The following is a 13911-nucleotide window of genomic DNA, read 5'->3' as shown; positions in this document are numbered from 1 at the left end:
TTTGTGGACTTTGTTGGCCTGTTCCTATTCTCTCTTTAATACTACTGACTCTGTCTATTATCTCTTCTATGTTCTTAATCCTGTAGTAGCCTGATGTAGAGAGTGATCTTTCCCTGCTGTTATACAGCTTGGCCTTAGCTGTGGACTCATGGGTAATCGCTAAGTCGGATTTTTCTGGGGTACCCTATCTTTATAGATTCCTCTTCACCCAAGCTCTAATCTTTGCTTCCTCCAGTTCATTAAGCCTACGGTACTCTATTTGAACTTGAGCTCTCTCTGCACCTCATAAATTTCCCTTTCAGGCATTTCAGTCTTACTCTTTCTGTTGTCTACTCCTTGAAGTCAGTTGTCTCATATGCTTCTGTCCAGTTTTATAGTCGTGTATGGAAAGACAGCTAATCCAATAAAAATTTTTCTCTTATGGCTGGAGGCAGGACTCAGCTTCATCTTAGAGTAGAAATTGATGAGCTCTTGTCTCTTGAGGCATGCAAATTTTTTACTCTGTGATCTCTCTTTTTTTTTTTTATAATAAATATTCTAATTCTATGCTGATAGCATACAAATCCCTTAACCACATTTTTGCTCATTACCTCTTTTTACTCCTTTCTGAAACTTACTGTTCACTGTTAGGTAGATGTTGAGTCCCAGTGTCTGTTTGTCATATACTCTTGTTGGAAAAATGGTATCTTCTGCTATGCCTTTATACAAGCAGAAGTAACTGCCAAAGTTAGCACACTTGTAATTTTGTTACAGAGCAACTTTTAGTGAATTTGCAGCCAAGCATGCTAAAGATTCAAGATTCAAAGCAATTGAAAAGATGAAAGACCGAGAAGCCTTGTTTAATGAGTTTGTGGCCGCTGCTAGGAAGAAAGAGAAAGAAGATTCGAAGACCAGAGGTGAGAAGGTAAGATGGTTTTAGTTCCAGTGGTGTGATTGATGGGAGTGTGAATGGGAAAGGACTGTGCTGGTGTTAATGTGTCTAACCTTATCCATCAGCATAAATAATAGGACCTACATGAACTGTTCTTTTAGCTTTTATAATTATTTATGTATGTATGTATTCTATCACTTTACGTAATGCTTATTTTAGTAGCTTCACTAAACTATATACTTTTGCTTTAAATTATATTGATATTAAGATGCCTGGTAAACTCAGAACGGGTTGTTAGGACTGCCTGCTCGGTGGTGCCTTCTAAGATTTCAGGATTCTTTATAGGTGGTAATATTTGAATTTCAGAGAGCTTCTTTATCTTTTTTGCCCTCTAAAAGACAGCATTTTAGTGACTTTCTAATCTTTCAGTAAACATATCTTACATATAAATTACTGCTTATCAGAATTAAAGGTCAGCTATTAAAGATGAATGAATTCCAAATGTCATTTGATAGCAGCGTCAGGAGTGGAGAGGAGCTTACCACTGGGGAGGCAAAGTAGTAGGGAGATGACCCCAGTGGTGTGTGAACCATCAAAACATGCAGCCACTCTCCTTAGTGTCCCGGTATGCTTTGTGAATGTAGAAAAATAACCTCTGGAGCCTAATCATTCTTGACATTTACAATTACCTCTTATTCTAGAAAGTTATAATATTACAAGTTCTATTAAGGAGTGTTGTTTGAAAGTAATGCTATTCAAAATAGTAACAGTATTAGCTAAAACAGCTTTTATCAGAAATATCTGAAACTTCCTAATTATCCGACTTATTTGGCTTCCAAGTGAGTTTTCCAGAATTGTTTCACTGTTTATTTAAAAAATGATTATGCTTCTCAGAGGAAATGTGTAAAATCAAATTCTACTACATAATTTTATATGTTGAATTAGAGTCATGTTAATGAATTATTTGCTACTTTTGACTTTTAGAATAACCTATTTAAGAAAACCAAGTAAATAAGTGATTGTTTGATTTTGTATGATTGCTTTTATACAAATTAAATGTATTTATCTTTGCATTTGTAACTGATTTTCTTTTTCTAAACACTTTTTTTTATAACTATTTTATGTATTCTGTTTTATAACAAGTGGATAGACTTTACAGTTTTGTGCTGTGCGGCCTGTCAATCAGTTCAGTGACAGCTGTCAATCACTGACACGCAAAGTGTTATGGGATTCCCTAGTGAGGAAAGAATTGGTATCTCTGTGTGGTGACTTTAGCCTCCCGCAGTTCCGGTACTTTACATTTTTTTAGTCTTTTTTCCTTATGAAGTGATGAGAATTGTGCCCAGAATGTGTTAATTTAAAAAAAGAAATTAAATAGATATGACATCTAAATTAAATAAATCTAATATTTAATATATTCAGCTTTATTTTATTTTGACTATAAAAATCTTAATTCTCTAAATTACAGGTTTGGCTTTATACCATTACTAGATTAAAGAAAAAAAGGCAGGAAATTGCTAAAGTGAAGCTTTCTCAGCCAATTTAAAGAATGCAAAATCAATGACTAGGCCATCAAAGCAGAAATCTTTAAAGTAAGGGTTTAAATATAGTGGATTTTATATTCACATTTTGAGCACATTTGGTTTATGGGGTTTCTTTCATGACTTCCACTGTATTGTTTATACTGTTCTTAAGTATATTGTGTATACTTAAAAGAAACATCACATTGGAACTGTGTAATTAGATAGCAAGAGCAGTACCAGTAGCATGGTATTAGAATTTATTTCCTTGTTCTTGTAATTCTCCAGCTAGTCTTTGTAGCATTGTGATAGTTAGAATACTGAAGGTTTAAAACTAATTTTAAAACCAGTTTTGAAAACCTGTGAAGAACATTGACTTCTGGTGAAATTCTTGTTTTTCTTAAGTAACATTTTCAAGGTAAAGTCATTCTCACAGTAAGAGCATCATTTTCATGTAGTTTTTACTACTAGTTTTCCATTTTATTAAAAAATGCCTTTAAAAGTCTACTTATCAGCCAGGCGTGGTGATTCATGCCTGTAATCCCAGCACTCTGGGAGGCCAAGGCAGGAGGATTGCTTGAGACCAGCCTAGACAATATAGCAAGACCCCCATCTCTACAACAAAACAAAAAAGTAGCTGGTTGTAGTGATGTGCTTCTGTAGTTCCAGTTACTCTGGAATCTGAAGTGGGGGAATCGCTTGAAGCCAAACGGTCAAGGCTGCAGGGAGTTTTGATGGTTCCACTGCACTCCAGCCTGGACAACAGAGTGGGATTAAAAAAAATATATATTTTATTTGCCAAAGTAGCTATTCTTAAGCTATTTTATTATAATATTATAACCAATTTTTATAAAATTGTGGTTCAAATACTTTACCTTTTGTATAGCACATTTGAGGTTGTACGTAATTGGAGTTAATCCACTGTTATGAAATTGACATATTTTTCTCTTCCCTCTCTTTTAAATTTCCTGTGAATAAATTATTTTCATTATAGTAAGGAATGGGGAGAATAATAAGGCCTTGAATTGCAGCTAATGGTAAATGACATTTTTTGACATTTATGCAGCTGTCAGGGAATTGTTCTCATACTGATAGCCTTAGTAAGCCATTTATAACCTGTCATGGTAATGTCCACAATGAAAGGAAGTTAAAGTTTAATTTTATTTAAAGTTCACTTGTTTATACATCACACATTTAAAAACCTATATGATAATCCTTACTTTATAGGTTTCATGTCTAACATATGAAAATTGTTTTAAGCTAATACAAATTCCTGTGGCTTAGAAAGATTCCTATTTGATATAACTTGCATGTTTTATTTAACATAAATTTTGTAAATTTTGCCTTCCAGTTGTCAAATGCATCTAGGAATTTGGTGTTCATCATGTCAGATAAAAAATAGACAAGATGAACAGAAAAATTTAAGTTACATCGCTACATCAGGTGGTTTCTTAATCACTGTCTGGAAATACTGGGTTTATGAGTATTTCTTACTAGTTCAAAGTGAAAGGCCAAGTTTAGTAGTGGAGAAATCCACAGCTGATTAGCTCTTGTCTTTAGAAACATTTCAGATGCAGATATTCTGTTTCTTATAACCTTAAAAGTATTTTCCAGAAAGGACATCAACGTCACCTTTTTTTTTTTTTTTTTTTTTTTTTTTTTTTTGAGATGGAGTTTCACTCTTGTTGCCCAGGCTGGAGTGCAGTGGTGTAGTTTCGGCTCACTGCAACCTCTGCCTCCCGGGTTCAGGCGATTCTCCTGCCTCAGCCTCCCGAGTAGCTGGGATTACAGGCACCTGCCACCACACCCAGCTAACTTGTTGTAATTTTAGTAGAGACGGGGTTTCACCATGTTTTTCAGGCTGGTCTCCAACTCGTGACCTCAGGTGATCCACCCACCTCACCCTCCCAAAGTGCTGGGATTACAGGCATGAGCCACCGTGCCTGGCCTCAGTCTCACTTTTAATCCTCCGGTAGGAGAAATGAAGTTGTAAGGGGAAATGATAGTGTTAGACTAGGCAGAAGGAATGATTCATATATTTTTGTGCACACACATTTTAAATCCTGATTCCCCTGATCAGGTGGGAAGGTCCATATTCAATTCCTACTGGAAGGGAGGGGTTCTTAATATGGTCAGAATCCTTTGTTGAAATGACCTTGCTTATCCTGGGTATCTTCTGTGGTAGAAGTACAAAGTAGTATATGTGGGATTAAATTTTAAAACAATTAAGCCCTCAGACGTACATAAAAATAACTATCTCATTTACTCCTTTCCTCACCTATTTAAATAAATAAGAAATACAGTTTTGGAGAGGGGTTTTAAGTAGTTGTATATGTTGATACTGAAGGATTAATGTTTAATACCTTTGATATAATGTTATTAACTTGGTATTTCAGTTGAGTATAATACTGGATAAACACATATTCTGAGTTTATAATGGTATAGACATACATGTTTAATGCTAAAAAGTATAGAAGATCTGAATGCAATTTTTTAGTAATGGTTAATTATGAACATAGAAATTCTATAACTTTCTCACATATCAAGGTGTACAACTGCCTTTTTTTCACCAAAATACAAATTTTTACCCCATTTTGATTTTAGACATTTGACAGTGTAAGTTTGTAATGACTTGCAGTGATTTTTAAATGTCTTACTAATTTCAATGGCCAAAATTTTTATCCATATAGTTTTTTAAATAAATCATTTTTACCATGTTGATATTAAAGTATTGTCAGCTCATAAGCCTGACTCTTAGCTAAAAATAAATGCAGCTCGATGTAAATTTATATTCCCTATGAATACATGGCAGTTCTGAGATCTGAAGTTATCAACAATCTGAAAAAGCCTTTTTCTATATTTGAATAATTTCTTTATAAAGTATTATTTATCTTGAATTTGGCAAATTTTTGATGAAAGCTTATATGCTTGTTGATGTTTACATTTCTAGTAAAAGAACACTTCTGATCTTTTACTGTAATTCATTCTACTCTAAATGCCTGTATTTTAAAAGTTATTCTCATATTTAAGGTAAGTGAATTTTTTTTCTAGTTGTAAATATGTAAGATATGATGAATTTCTCATGGTACATTATTTTCCCTCCCATCCCACTACCTGTTTCAAATTACAGATTAAATCGGATTTCTTTGAACTATTATCTAATCATCACTTGGACAGTCAGTCTCGATGGAGCAAAGTAAAAGACAAAGTAGAAAGTGATCCACGTTACAAAGCAGTAGATAGTTCATCAATGAGAGAAGATCTTTTCAAACAGTACATTGAAAAAATAGCCAAGGTAACTGTTGTGTTTACTTGTATTGCTTTCATTGAATAATACAATTCTAACTTGTGTTTAAGGGTATATGTTGTTAGAGATTTTTCTATTGGGGGTTTGGAATTTTTCTTGTTAGTATTCTTAACATGAGAGTCTAGTTGATTTGGAGATGAGAGATACACAGTGTTTAGGTATATTCTGGGCAAAAACTAGATTTGGAATTTTTTATTTGGCAAGCTGGTTATTCTGTAAAAACATACTTTGATGGAGTTGGTAAGAAGGATAATGTAATTTTTACTTTTACAGAATTTAGACTCAGAAAAAGAAAAGGAGCTTGAAAGGCAAGCCCGCATTGAGGCAAGCCTTCGAGAACGAGAAAGGGAGGTTCAAAAGGCTCGTTCAGAACAAACAAAAGAAATAGATCGAGAGAGAGAGCAGCACAAACGAGAAGAAGCTATCCAGAATTTCAAAGCTCTTCTGTCTGATATGGTATATGTTAATATTTTACTTTTTTTCTCTAATGTACTGGATATTGGACATTTATTATATTACTGTTATGAATATTTTAATGTTACTCAATTCTGAGGGAGATAATTTGCTAAATTATAAAGCATTTAAAAATTGAATACTTGGTATTAGTACTGTTACTATAGGAAAAAACCCTAGTTATTTAACAAATTCAGAAGTTAGGCATTTTACACATATGGAAAGTCATAATCATTTAGTCTCACAACTTTATTATTTATCATTCTTGATGAAAGTCGACATACCACACACCTGCCATAATGAGAAACAAAATGTGCTGAACACAATTTAACCTTCTTGTTGATGATTTAGGGCCATCATTGTGATGATCAGTTATACTTGTAGATGGTATGACATTGAGGACTGGAGGTGTAACTGACCCCAGGAGATCCCTGAAACTTTGTTGTAAATCTTTCTCCCTTACTCCTCCGGGTTGTTGAGGTATGTAGGGTTTTTTGTCCCTACAGTGAATGCCCCCAGACTCCTGTCCTACTTGCTAATATTTTTTGGAGTTGGGGGTGGCTTCTCTTTGTCACATCTCTCCTATGCTATTTCTTTTCTCTTTTTCAATGCAACTTTTTACTCTTGTCACTTCTGATTTCTTCCCTTGCATCTGTTTCTTACTCTACCCAGGGGTATCCAATCTTTTGGCTTCCCTGGGCCACATTGAAAGAAGGAGAATTGTCTTGGGCCACACATAAAGTTCACTAACATGGCTGAGCATGGTGGCTCACGCCTGTAATCCCAGCACTTTGGGAGGCTAAGGCGGGCAGATCACTTGGGGTCAGGAGTTCAAGACTAGGCTGGCCAACATGGCTAAACCCCGTCTCTAGTATGCGTGCCTGTAGTCCCAGCTACGTGGGAGGCTGAGGCAGGGGCATCACTTGAACCTGGGAGGCAGAGGCTGCAGGGAGCTGAGATTGCGCCACTGCACTCCAGCCTGGTGACAGAGTGAGACTCTGTCTCAAAAAGAAAAATGTACGTTAACACTAATGAAATGATAGCTGATGAGCTAAAAAAAAAAAAAAAAAAAAAAAGACAAAAACATCTCATAATGTTTTAAGAAAGTTTATGAATTTGTGTTGGGGCACATTCAGAGCCATCCTGGGCTGCATGTGGCCTGTGGGCCACGGGTTGGACAACCTTGTCCTACACCCTAGACAATTATAGTAGTTTCCTAATTTCTGTCCCTACCTCTAACATTCCCTCAAATTTATCTGTTCTATTGCAGTCACAGAAATCTTCATAAAAAACGAATCTAATTTTGTCACTCTCCTGGTTACTTGCAGGGGATGAAGGTTCTCTGTACTCCCAGCAGTTTCCTGCAGGTCACATTCAGCTTCCTTAGCATAATATAAAAGATGGTTCATTTCTTACCTCCCACCTTCATATTTCCTAAACACCTTTGCTTTCTTCATTTGCTCCTTGAACTGTAGCCTTGCTGAACATGCTTAATGAACCATACCATCCTTCCATTGCTCATGGCAGTCCCTCTACCTGAAATGATTTGGAAGTGTTCCTGTTGCGGTGACAGACTTTCTCGTTCTTCAAGGGTACACTCAAATCTCTCTCCTGTGAGGCTACTCCTGACCTATCTAGGCAGATTCGATCTCACTGTTCCTTAGACCACCCTTCTGCTCAGCATACGACTCTGCAGCACTTATTACCTGTACTTGCAGTTATTTGTTTACATGTTTATCCTTTTTGGTTTTTTTGTTTGTTTGTTTGTTTTGAGATGGAGTCTCTGTCACCCAGCTGGAGTGCAGTGGCATGATCTTGGCTCACTGCAACATCTGCCTCCTGGGTTCAAGTGATTCTCCTGCCGCAGTCTCCTGAGTAGCTGGGACTATAGGCACGCGCCACCACACCCAGCTAATTTTTGTATTTTTAGTAGAAATGGGGTTTAGCCATGTTGGCCAGGCTGGTCTCAAACTCCTGACCTCAGGTGATCCACCTGCCTCCCAAAGTGCTGGGATTACAGGCGTGAGCCACTGCGCCTGGCCTTTTTATCCTTGTTTTTCTTCTTTTTTAAGTGAGCTCTTTGAAAGAAGGGATAGCGTCTTACTTATTTTGTAATCTTACTGTGAAGCACGATATTTATCTGACTTGTATTTAGATGCTTGGTAAGTGTTGGTTAAATAAATGTTTTTATATTTTTTTCTTACCTTTCTGTCATTTTAGTCTGTGTTTCTTCACATTGGCAGTAGTGTGGCTTAACTTTTAATGCCATTACCACCAATGAAGCATATCTTTTTGCTGGTTGGTGAGCCAGCCTGACCTGTTATGCCTTCTATTATGCTGTCTTCTTTTTAAAAATTGTTTTGAGAAATCATAATTGTATATACTTACGGGGTACAGTTGCTGTTTCCATATAGGTAGATAATGTGGAATGATTAAACCAAAGCTGTTTAACATATTCATCACTTCGTTTGCTTGTAATTTTTTGTGGTGAGACATTTGGAATTTGCTGTCAGTTATTTTGAATATAGAATACATTATTGACTTTAGTTAACCCTGGTGTACAGTAGATCTCAAAACTTATTCCTGCTGTCTCTCTGAAACTTCCTTATCTTTGACAAGTAACTCCTCATTCTCTTCCTTGTCCTGTCTCCTACCCCCTAGACTTTGGTGACCATCTATCTACTCTCTATTTCTATGAGTTCAACTTTTTCGGATTCCACAAATGTGAGACTATGCAGTATTTGTGTTTCTGTGCTTGGCTTATTTCACTTATATTGTCCTCTAGGTTTATCCATGCCACAGATGAATAGAATTTTCCTCTTTTTTTTAAGGCTGAGTAGTACTCCATTGTAGTACTCCAATATTTATTACATTTTCTTTATCCATTTATCTGTTGATAGACACTTAGGTTGATTCCATATCTTGGCTATTGTGAATAATGCTGCAGTGGCCATGGAAGTGCAAACAGACATTCAGATAAGTCTCTTTGGTGATATATATATAATTTTTTTCTCTTCAGGTACGTTCTTCAGATGTGTCATGGTCTGATACTCGTAGGACCCTCCGAAAAGATCACCGCTGGGAATCTGGATCCTTATTGGAAAGAGAGGAGAAAGAGAAACTTTTCAATGAACACATTGAAGCACTTACCAAAAAAAAGAGGGAGCACTTTAGGCAACTTCTGGATGAAACTTCTGCGGTAAGAGTCTCTTATTTTTCTCATTTTAATCTGGATGAATCTTTGTTAGTAATTTCTTAAAGCAAAACATTGATATGATTTTTAGTGTCATGGTCTTTAGATTCATTACTGGAATTCGTTATATGACAATTCTCTGATTTAAAAAAATTATGGTATTCTTAATTATTTAGAAATTCCTATTCTTTCTAGTTTTCACATTCATAACTGCTCCTATAGTAATTCAAAATGTCCTTAGCTGTGTGGTCAGTGATCCCTCCTGATAATAGATTTAGCAAATTTCTTCTTTTGATCCATTTTCAATTTGGTACTGTGGCCTCTTGTTCGGCAGTTTGTACGCTTTGTTATCCAGGTTTTGTTCCTTTTTATCTGCTCTCTTTTTGGTGATGGTTTCTTCAGAAGTTACGATGTTTGCCCATGTAAATACAGGGTTTGCAGGTGATTGTCTTAGGCCACCTTGAAAGTATGGCCATGAAAATAACTCTTGTGGCAAGCCAACAAAAAGAAATTGCATTAACGCTGCTTCCCTGTCCCTAACTAGTCCAGTTACGCTTGGGCATTACAAGAGATCGCAGGTCAGTGTGTAATATTATGTACCATATGTGCTGCAGTTTGACCCCCTAAGTAAAAGTGAGTTGTATTTATGTTTTTTATTCACATGTCTTTTCAAAGATTACCTTAACATCCACGTGGAAAGAAGTAAAAAAAATCATTAAGGAAGATCCTCGGTGTATTAAGTTCTCCTCCAGTGACAGGGTAAGAGGATTTTGTGTCAAGTTTTACTATCAATTTATAAATACTTAAATATGAATTTGATTGTTTTAAGTGAATTACTTTTAAGTGTATGAGAAATGAATCTGATTTTTAAGTTCATGTTTTGTTTCTTGCATGATAAATTAGCAAGAGAGCACAATAGAAAGTTTAACATTTTAATGCTTGGGGCAAAGCTTGTATTTTAGGATCTTAGAGGTTTAATGAAGCTGCAGTTTTATTTTAGTCAGGTACCACTAGACGGACATATTTAGATTTAGGCTGGCAATTGGTACCAAACTATCAAAGCACTTGACTCTTAAGCCTGACTAACAGAACGCTGTAACGAGATCGCTAGTTCTCATATGCTTCAAGGTCTGAAACAGTGAATGATGTTAAGAAAAGTGTTGTTTACTATAGTTCATTTTATCCCTAGGCCTTTTATTTGTTTTCTTTTACGTCATTCCCCTTTCCTGGTTGGTTTCTCTAGGTCTGGGCATCTTTTATAAAAACTCATAAATCTATTATTCTTCCCCCTCAAAGTCTATTGGATTGTAGATGTTTGGACCATAAAATATGCATGACTGGGAAAGAGGGGTAGACCCAGTCTCAGTTTCCAACTTTTCTGACTGTTTAGAATTGATTAATAAAGTCTTTTTTAAGTCCAAAGAGTTTATTCATCTTATGACTTTTGGCTTGCCAGAAAGCTAAATGCTCAGTACTGTGTAAGTTAAGTTTTGAGTGTTAACCTACAGTTGCTGTATCCACAAATCACTGTTTTTGTTCTTGAAGTTAAAAATACAGTGTGCAGGAAGTGAACACTTAATATCCTTATTTTTAAGTGTCCACTTCATGAGGTTATTATGAAGATTGAAGTAGATGATCCTCATAAAATGCTCAGCAGTGTAGTGCATAGGAAGTTCTCAAGTTTCAGCCACTACTAATTTATGATTCCTCATTCTTTCTATATGCCACAGAAATGAGCATTGCAGATTATGTGATTTAATGAATTTTATATATGAACAAAATGTACCCTGTTGCCTTTTTCTTTTGAAATTTGAATTTTATTATGTGACTTAAACATTACTGTTTAATAAATAATTGGTGTTTATTTTGGAATTAGTGGGCTTTATTTCCATAATCTTAACTTTTTTTTTTTTTTTTTAACAGAAAAAACAAAGAGAATTTGAAGAATATATCAGAGACAAATATATCACAGCCAAAGCTGACTTCAGGACGCTTTTGAAAGAGACCAAATTTATAACATATAGGTGTGTGCAATGAAATGTTTCATATTGGCAGTCATTCTCTTTACTAGTCTTTACTCTAATGGTCAGAGCATTCTTTGCATTCACACACATTATTAATTTTTAGGGATAAGAAGATGCCAACTTCTGTCCAAAGTCAAATACAGCCCATATCTACCATACTTTTTTTTTTTTCTTAAAGAAAGGGCCCAGATGTCAATTCTTATTTTGTGTTACCCACCCATCCAGTTTTTAATACATACCTTTTTTTTTTTTTTTTTAACTTCACTGCTTTTTTTAGGAATACCCTCAACTATATAAGAATTGTATTTCATGAAAAGTCTTTTAAAATAATCTTTCACTATCAGTTATCTTTGCCTCCTCTGAAGACTATTCAGTGTGGTTAGATCATTCTAAAGCATGAAATCATCTATGTAAGCTCAGCATAAACATTTTTTTTTCCCCTCAAAGGAAAGCATTTTGCTGGGTACATTTAAATGCAAATTGTAAATTATGAAATTAGAGCCTATAAACAAGATTTCTCTGTAGCAAACCCACCCCTAACGATTTATCATCAGGAAAACAATTTTGCATTGCTTAACCAGTCAGTATGCAGGAAACCATTTTTGTTTCATGCTCCAGCTTTTCTTCTTTAAGAGAGAGATTTGAAACCTCTTAATAAAGGGTATGTGCACGGGAGGCTAGATAGTGCTGAGGGTGTGGTTTTTAGATATTTTGTCATTTGGATTTTTTGGTCAGGATCCTTAATGTTTTGCATCAGCTTGGGCTTTTAAATTAGATGTGAAGTAAGACTTCTTTCTACATTTTTATAGTTAATTTAGTGAAAGATGTGAAAGTGAAAGCTTGTGAAAGATGCTGGGATTGGCAGCCCCGCAGACTGAAGTCCTCTGTTCATCCACAGAACAGGTACAGCACGGGCAAGATTTACCCACCCACCCTCAGCCCTGATCTGGAGGGACCACCACTAGGGGTGGGAGGGTAATTCAGCTTCTGAGGCCCTTTCACTCCTTGGAGTCTTTGCTGAGGCGACTTACAAAGGTGACCACTGCAGTGAAATTTTTCTTAAAAAAAAAAAAAGTGGAAACACAATTAGGAACTAGATGGACATTTCCAGCTCATTTCTGAAAGACCTGTGAACAGCAGTCAGTAATTCTTGGACTTCTTTTTCTTATTTCAGATCCAAAAAATTAATCCAAGAATCTGATCAGCACCTGAAAGATGTAGAAAAAATTTTACAGAATGACAAACGGTATTTAGTACTGGACTGTGTGCCAGAGGAGAGGCGTAAACTGATTGTGGCATATGTTGATGACCTGGATCGCCGGGGTCCACCCCCACCACCTACAGCATCAGAGCCCACGAGACGATCAACAAAATAATTCTAAATACTCTTCCACAGGGGTATCTATTCAAAATGCTTGCATGAGCCAATTTTCAGGTTTTTACATATATGTGCATTAGTCAACCTATTGCAAAACCATCTGACAAACAGAAGGAGAAGCATTTGTGAACAGTTTCTGAACAGAACACTTTGGAAATATTTATGCTTTTCTTTGTGTGGCATGACTGACATACATACTCAAATATAGGCTGTCTCTAGTAAATCTTAAAATCTTGAAGCTAAAATTCATCCTTTTATGAGGTGTGGAAGTCAGTGACTTGGTGACGTTCTTCCTAGCAGTGTTAATACATGCAAGAAGTAAGAGCATTTGTGGCTTGAACTTGCCAGATGCAAATACCACAGACTCCAAGAAAACCTGAGTTGGGGTTTGTTTTGTTTTGATTTTTTTTTTTTTTTTAAAGCGGGTAAAAGAGAAGACACTGAAAATTGAATTCTTATCTTCCAGAGGCTACGATTATTATAATGGACAATACTTTTACCTTTGTCTCTAAAGATCAGATTAGTTTTATTTGTTCACTTACGTGCTTTGATTATCCCCTCTGAATTATAGACCAAGTCTTGTTGTTTAGCCTAAGAGAAGATTTATGTAGTAATTTCTTCTCAGGTATGGAACCACGGTCATAACTAACATGTTGGCCAGAATAGAACCACTGGTTAAACATATTTTATTCACCATTAAGTGATCTTTATCAATATTCTGGATTAGACAACAAATTACCTTTCTGGGTGTTTCTTGTAAACTATACTCCTGTTTGAATGTTAAACTTTGTTGCTAAAGTTTAATTTTAAGATGTTTGAATGTTCAGTTTATGTATTTGAACTACAATAAACCAACCCTTTTTATATATCTGTATTGTATATGATTATTGTTACTTAATTTTTAAGAACTTATTTTAACCTGATTTTTAAAAAAGCAGCAAATAGAATTTCGCACAAAGTAAGTTGACTCTAAATCTTAAGTATTACCTAGTTTTTAAAGGTTTGAATATAATCAGTATTTGCAGTATAAAAAGGAAAGAATTTGTAGAGAATCATTTTGGTGCTCAAGTCTTTTAGCAGTGCCTTATTGCCTCAAAGCAAGAAGATGCTGGGGTTTTTTTTGTTTCTGTCCTTTGTACTGTATGATGGTTTGCACCTTTTTGGC

At 35.6% G+C, this 13911-nt stretch overlaps 1 protein-coding gene across 13 annotated transcripts in view; it reads left to right on the top strand.

Moving 5' to 3' along the window:
• Positions 1-13614, top strand: part of TCERG1 (transcription elongation regulator 1) — a 63800-nt gene extending 50186 nt beyond the window's left edge. For 6 of the 13 annotated variants that reach the window (XM_008014855.3, XM_008014854.3, XM_008014853.3 and 3 more), the window contains 7 exons: positions 754-904; positions 5522-5686; positions 5972-6154; positions 9171-9350; positions 10020-10103; positions 11268-11368; positions 12543-13614. In XM_008014855.3, coding sequence (XP_008013046.3) covers positions 754-904; positions 5522-5686; positions 5972-6154; positions 9171-9350; positions 10020-10103; positions 11268-11368; positions 12543-12744 — 1066 coding nt within the window. In that variant the 3' untranslated portion in view covers positions 12745-13614. Of the gene's footprint in view, positions 1-753; positions 905-5521; positions 5687-5971; positions 6155-9170; positions 9351-9776; positions 9923-10019; positions 10104-11267; positions 11369-12177; positions 12275-12542 lie in introns of those variants that run through there. The other 7 variants (XR_012090829.1, XR_012090828.1, XR_012090827.1 and 4 more) reach the window with 3 other exon arrangements.
• Positions 13615-13911: the final 297 nt, after the last annotated feature.

This window comes from Chlorocebus sabaeus, chromosome 23, assembly GCF_047675955.1.
Source record: "Chlorocebus sabaeus isolate Y175 chromosome 23, mChlSab1.0.hap1, whole genome shotgun sequence".
NCBI classification, from domain to species: Eukaryota; Metazoa; Chordata; class Mammalia; order Primates; family Cercopithecidae; genus Chlorocebus; species Chlorocebus sabaeus.
Note: the sequence above shows the minus strand (reverse complement) of the source record. Positions and strands in the feature narration are given on the sequence as shown.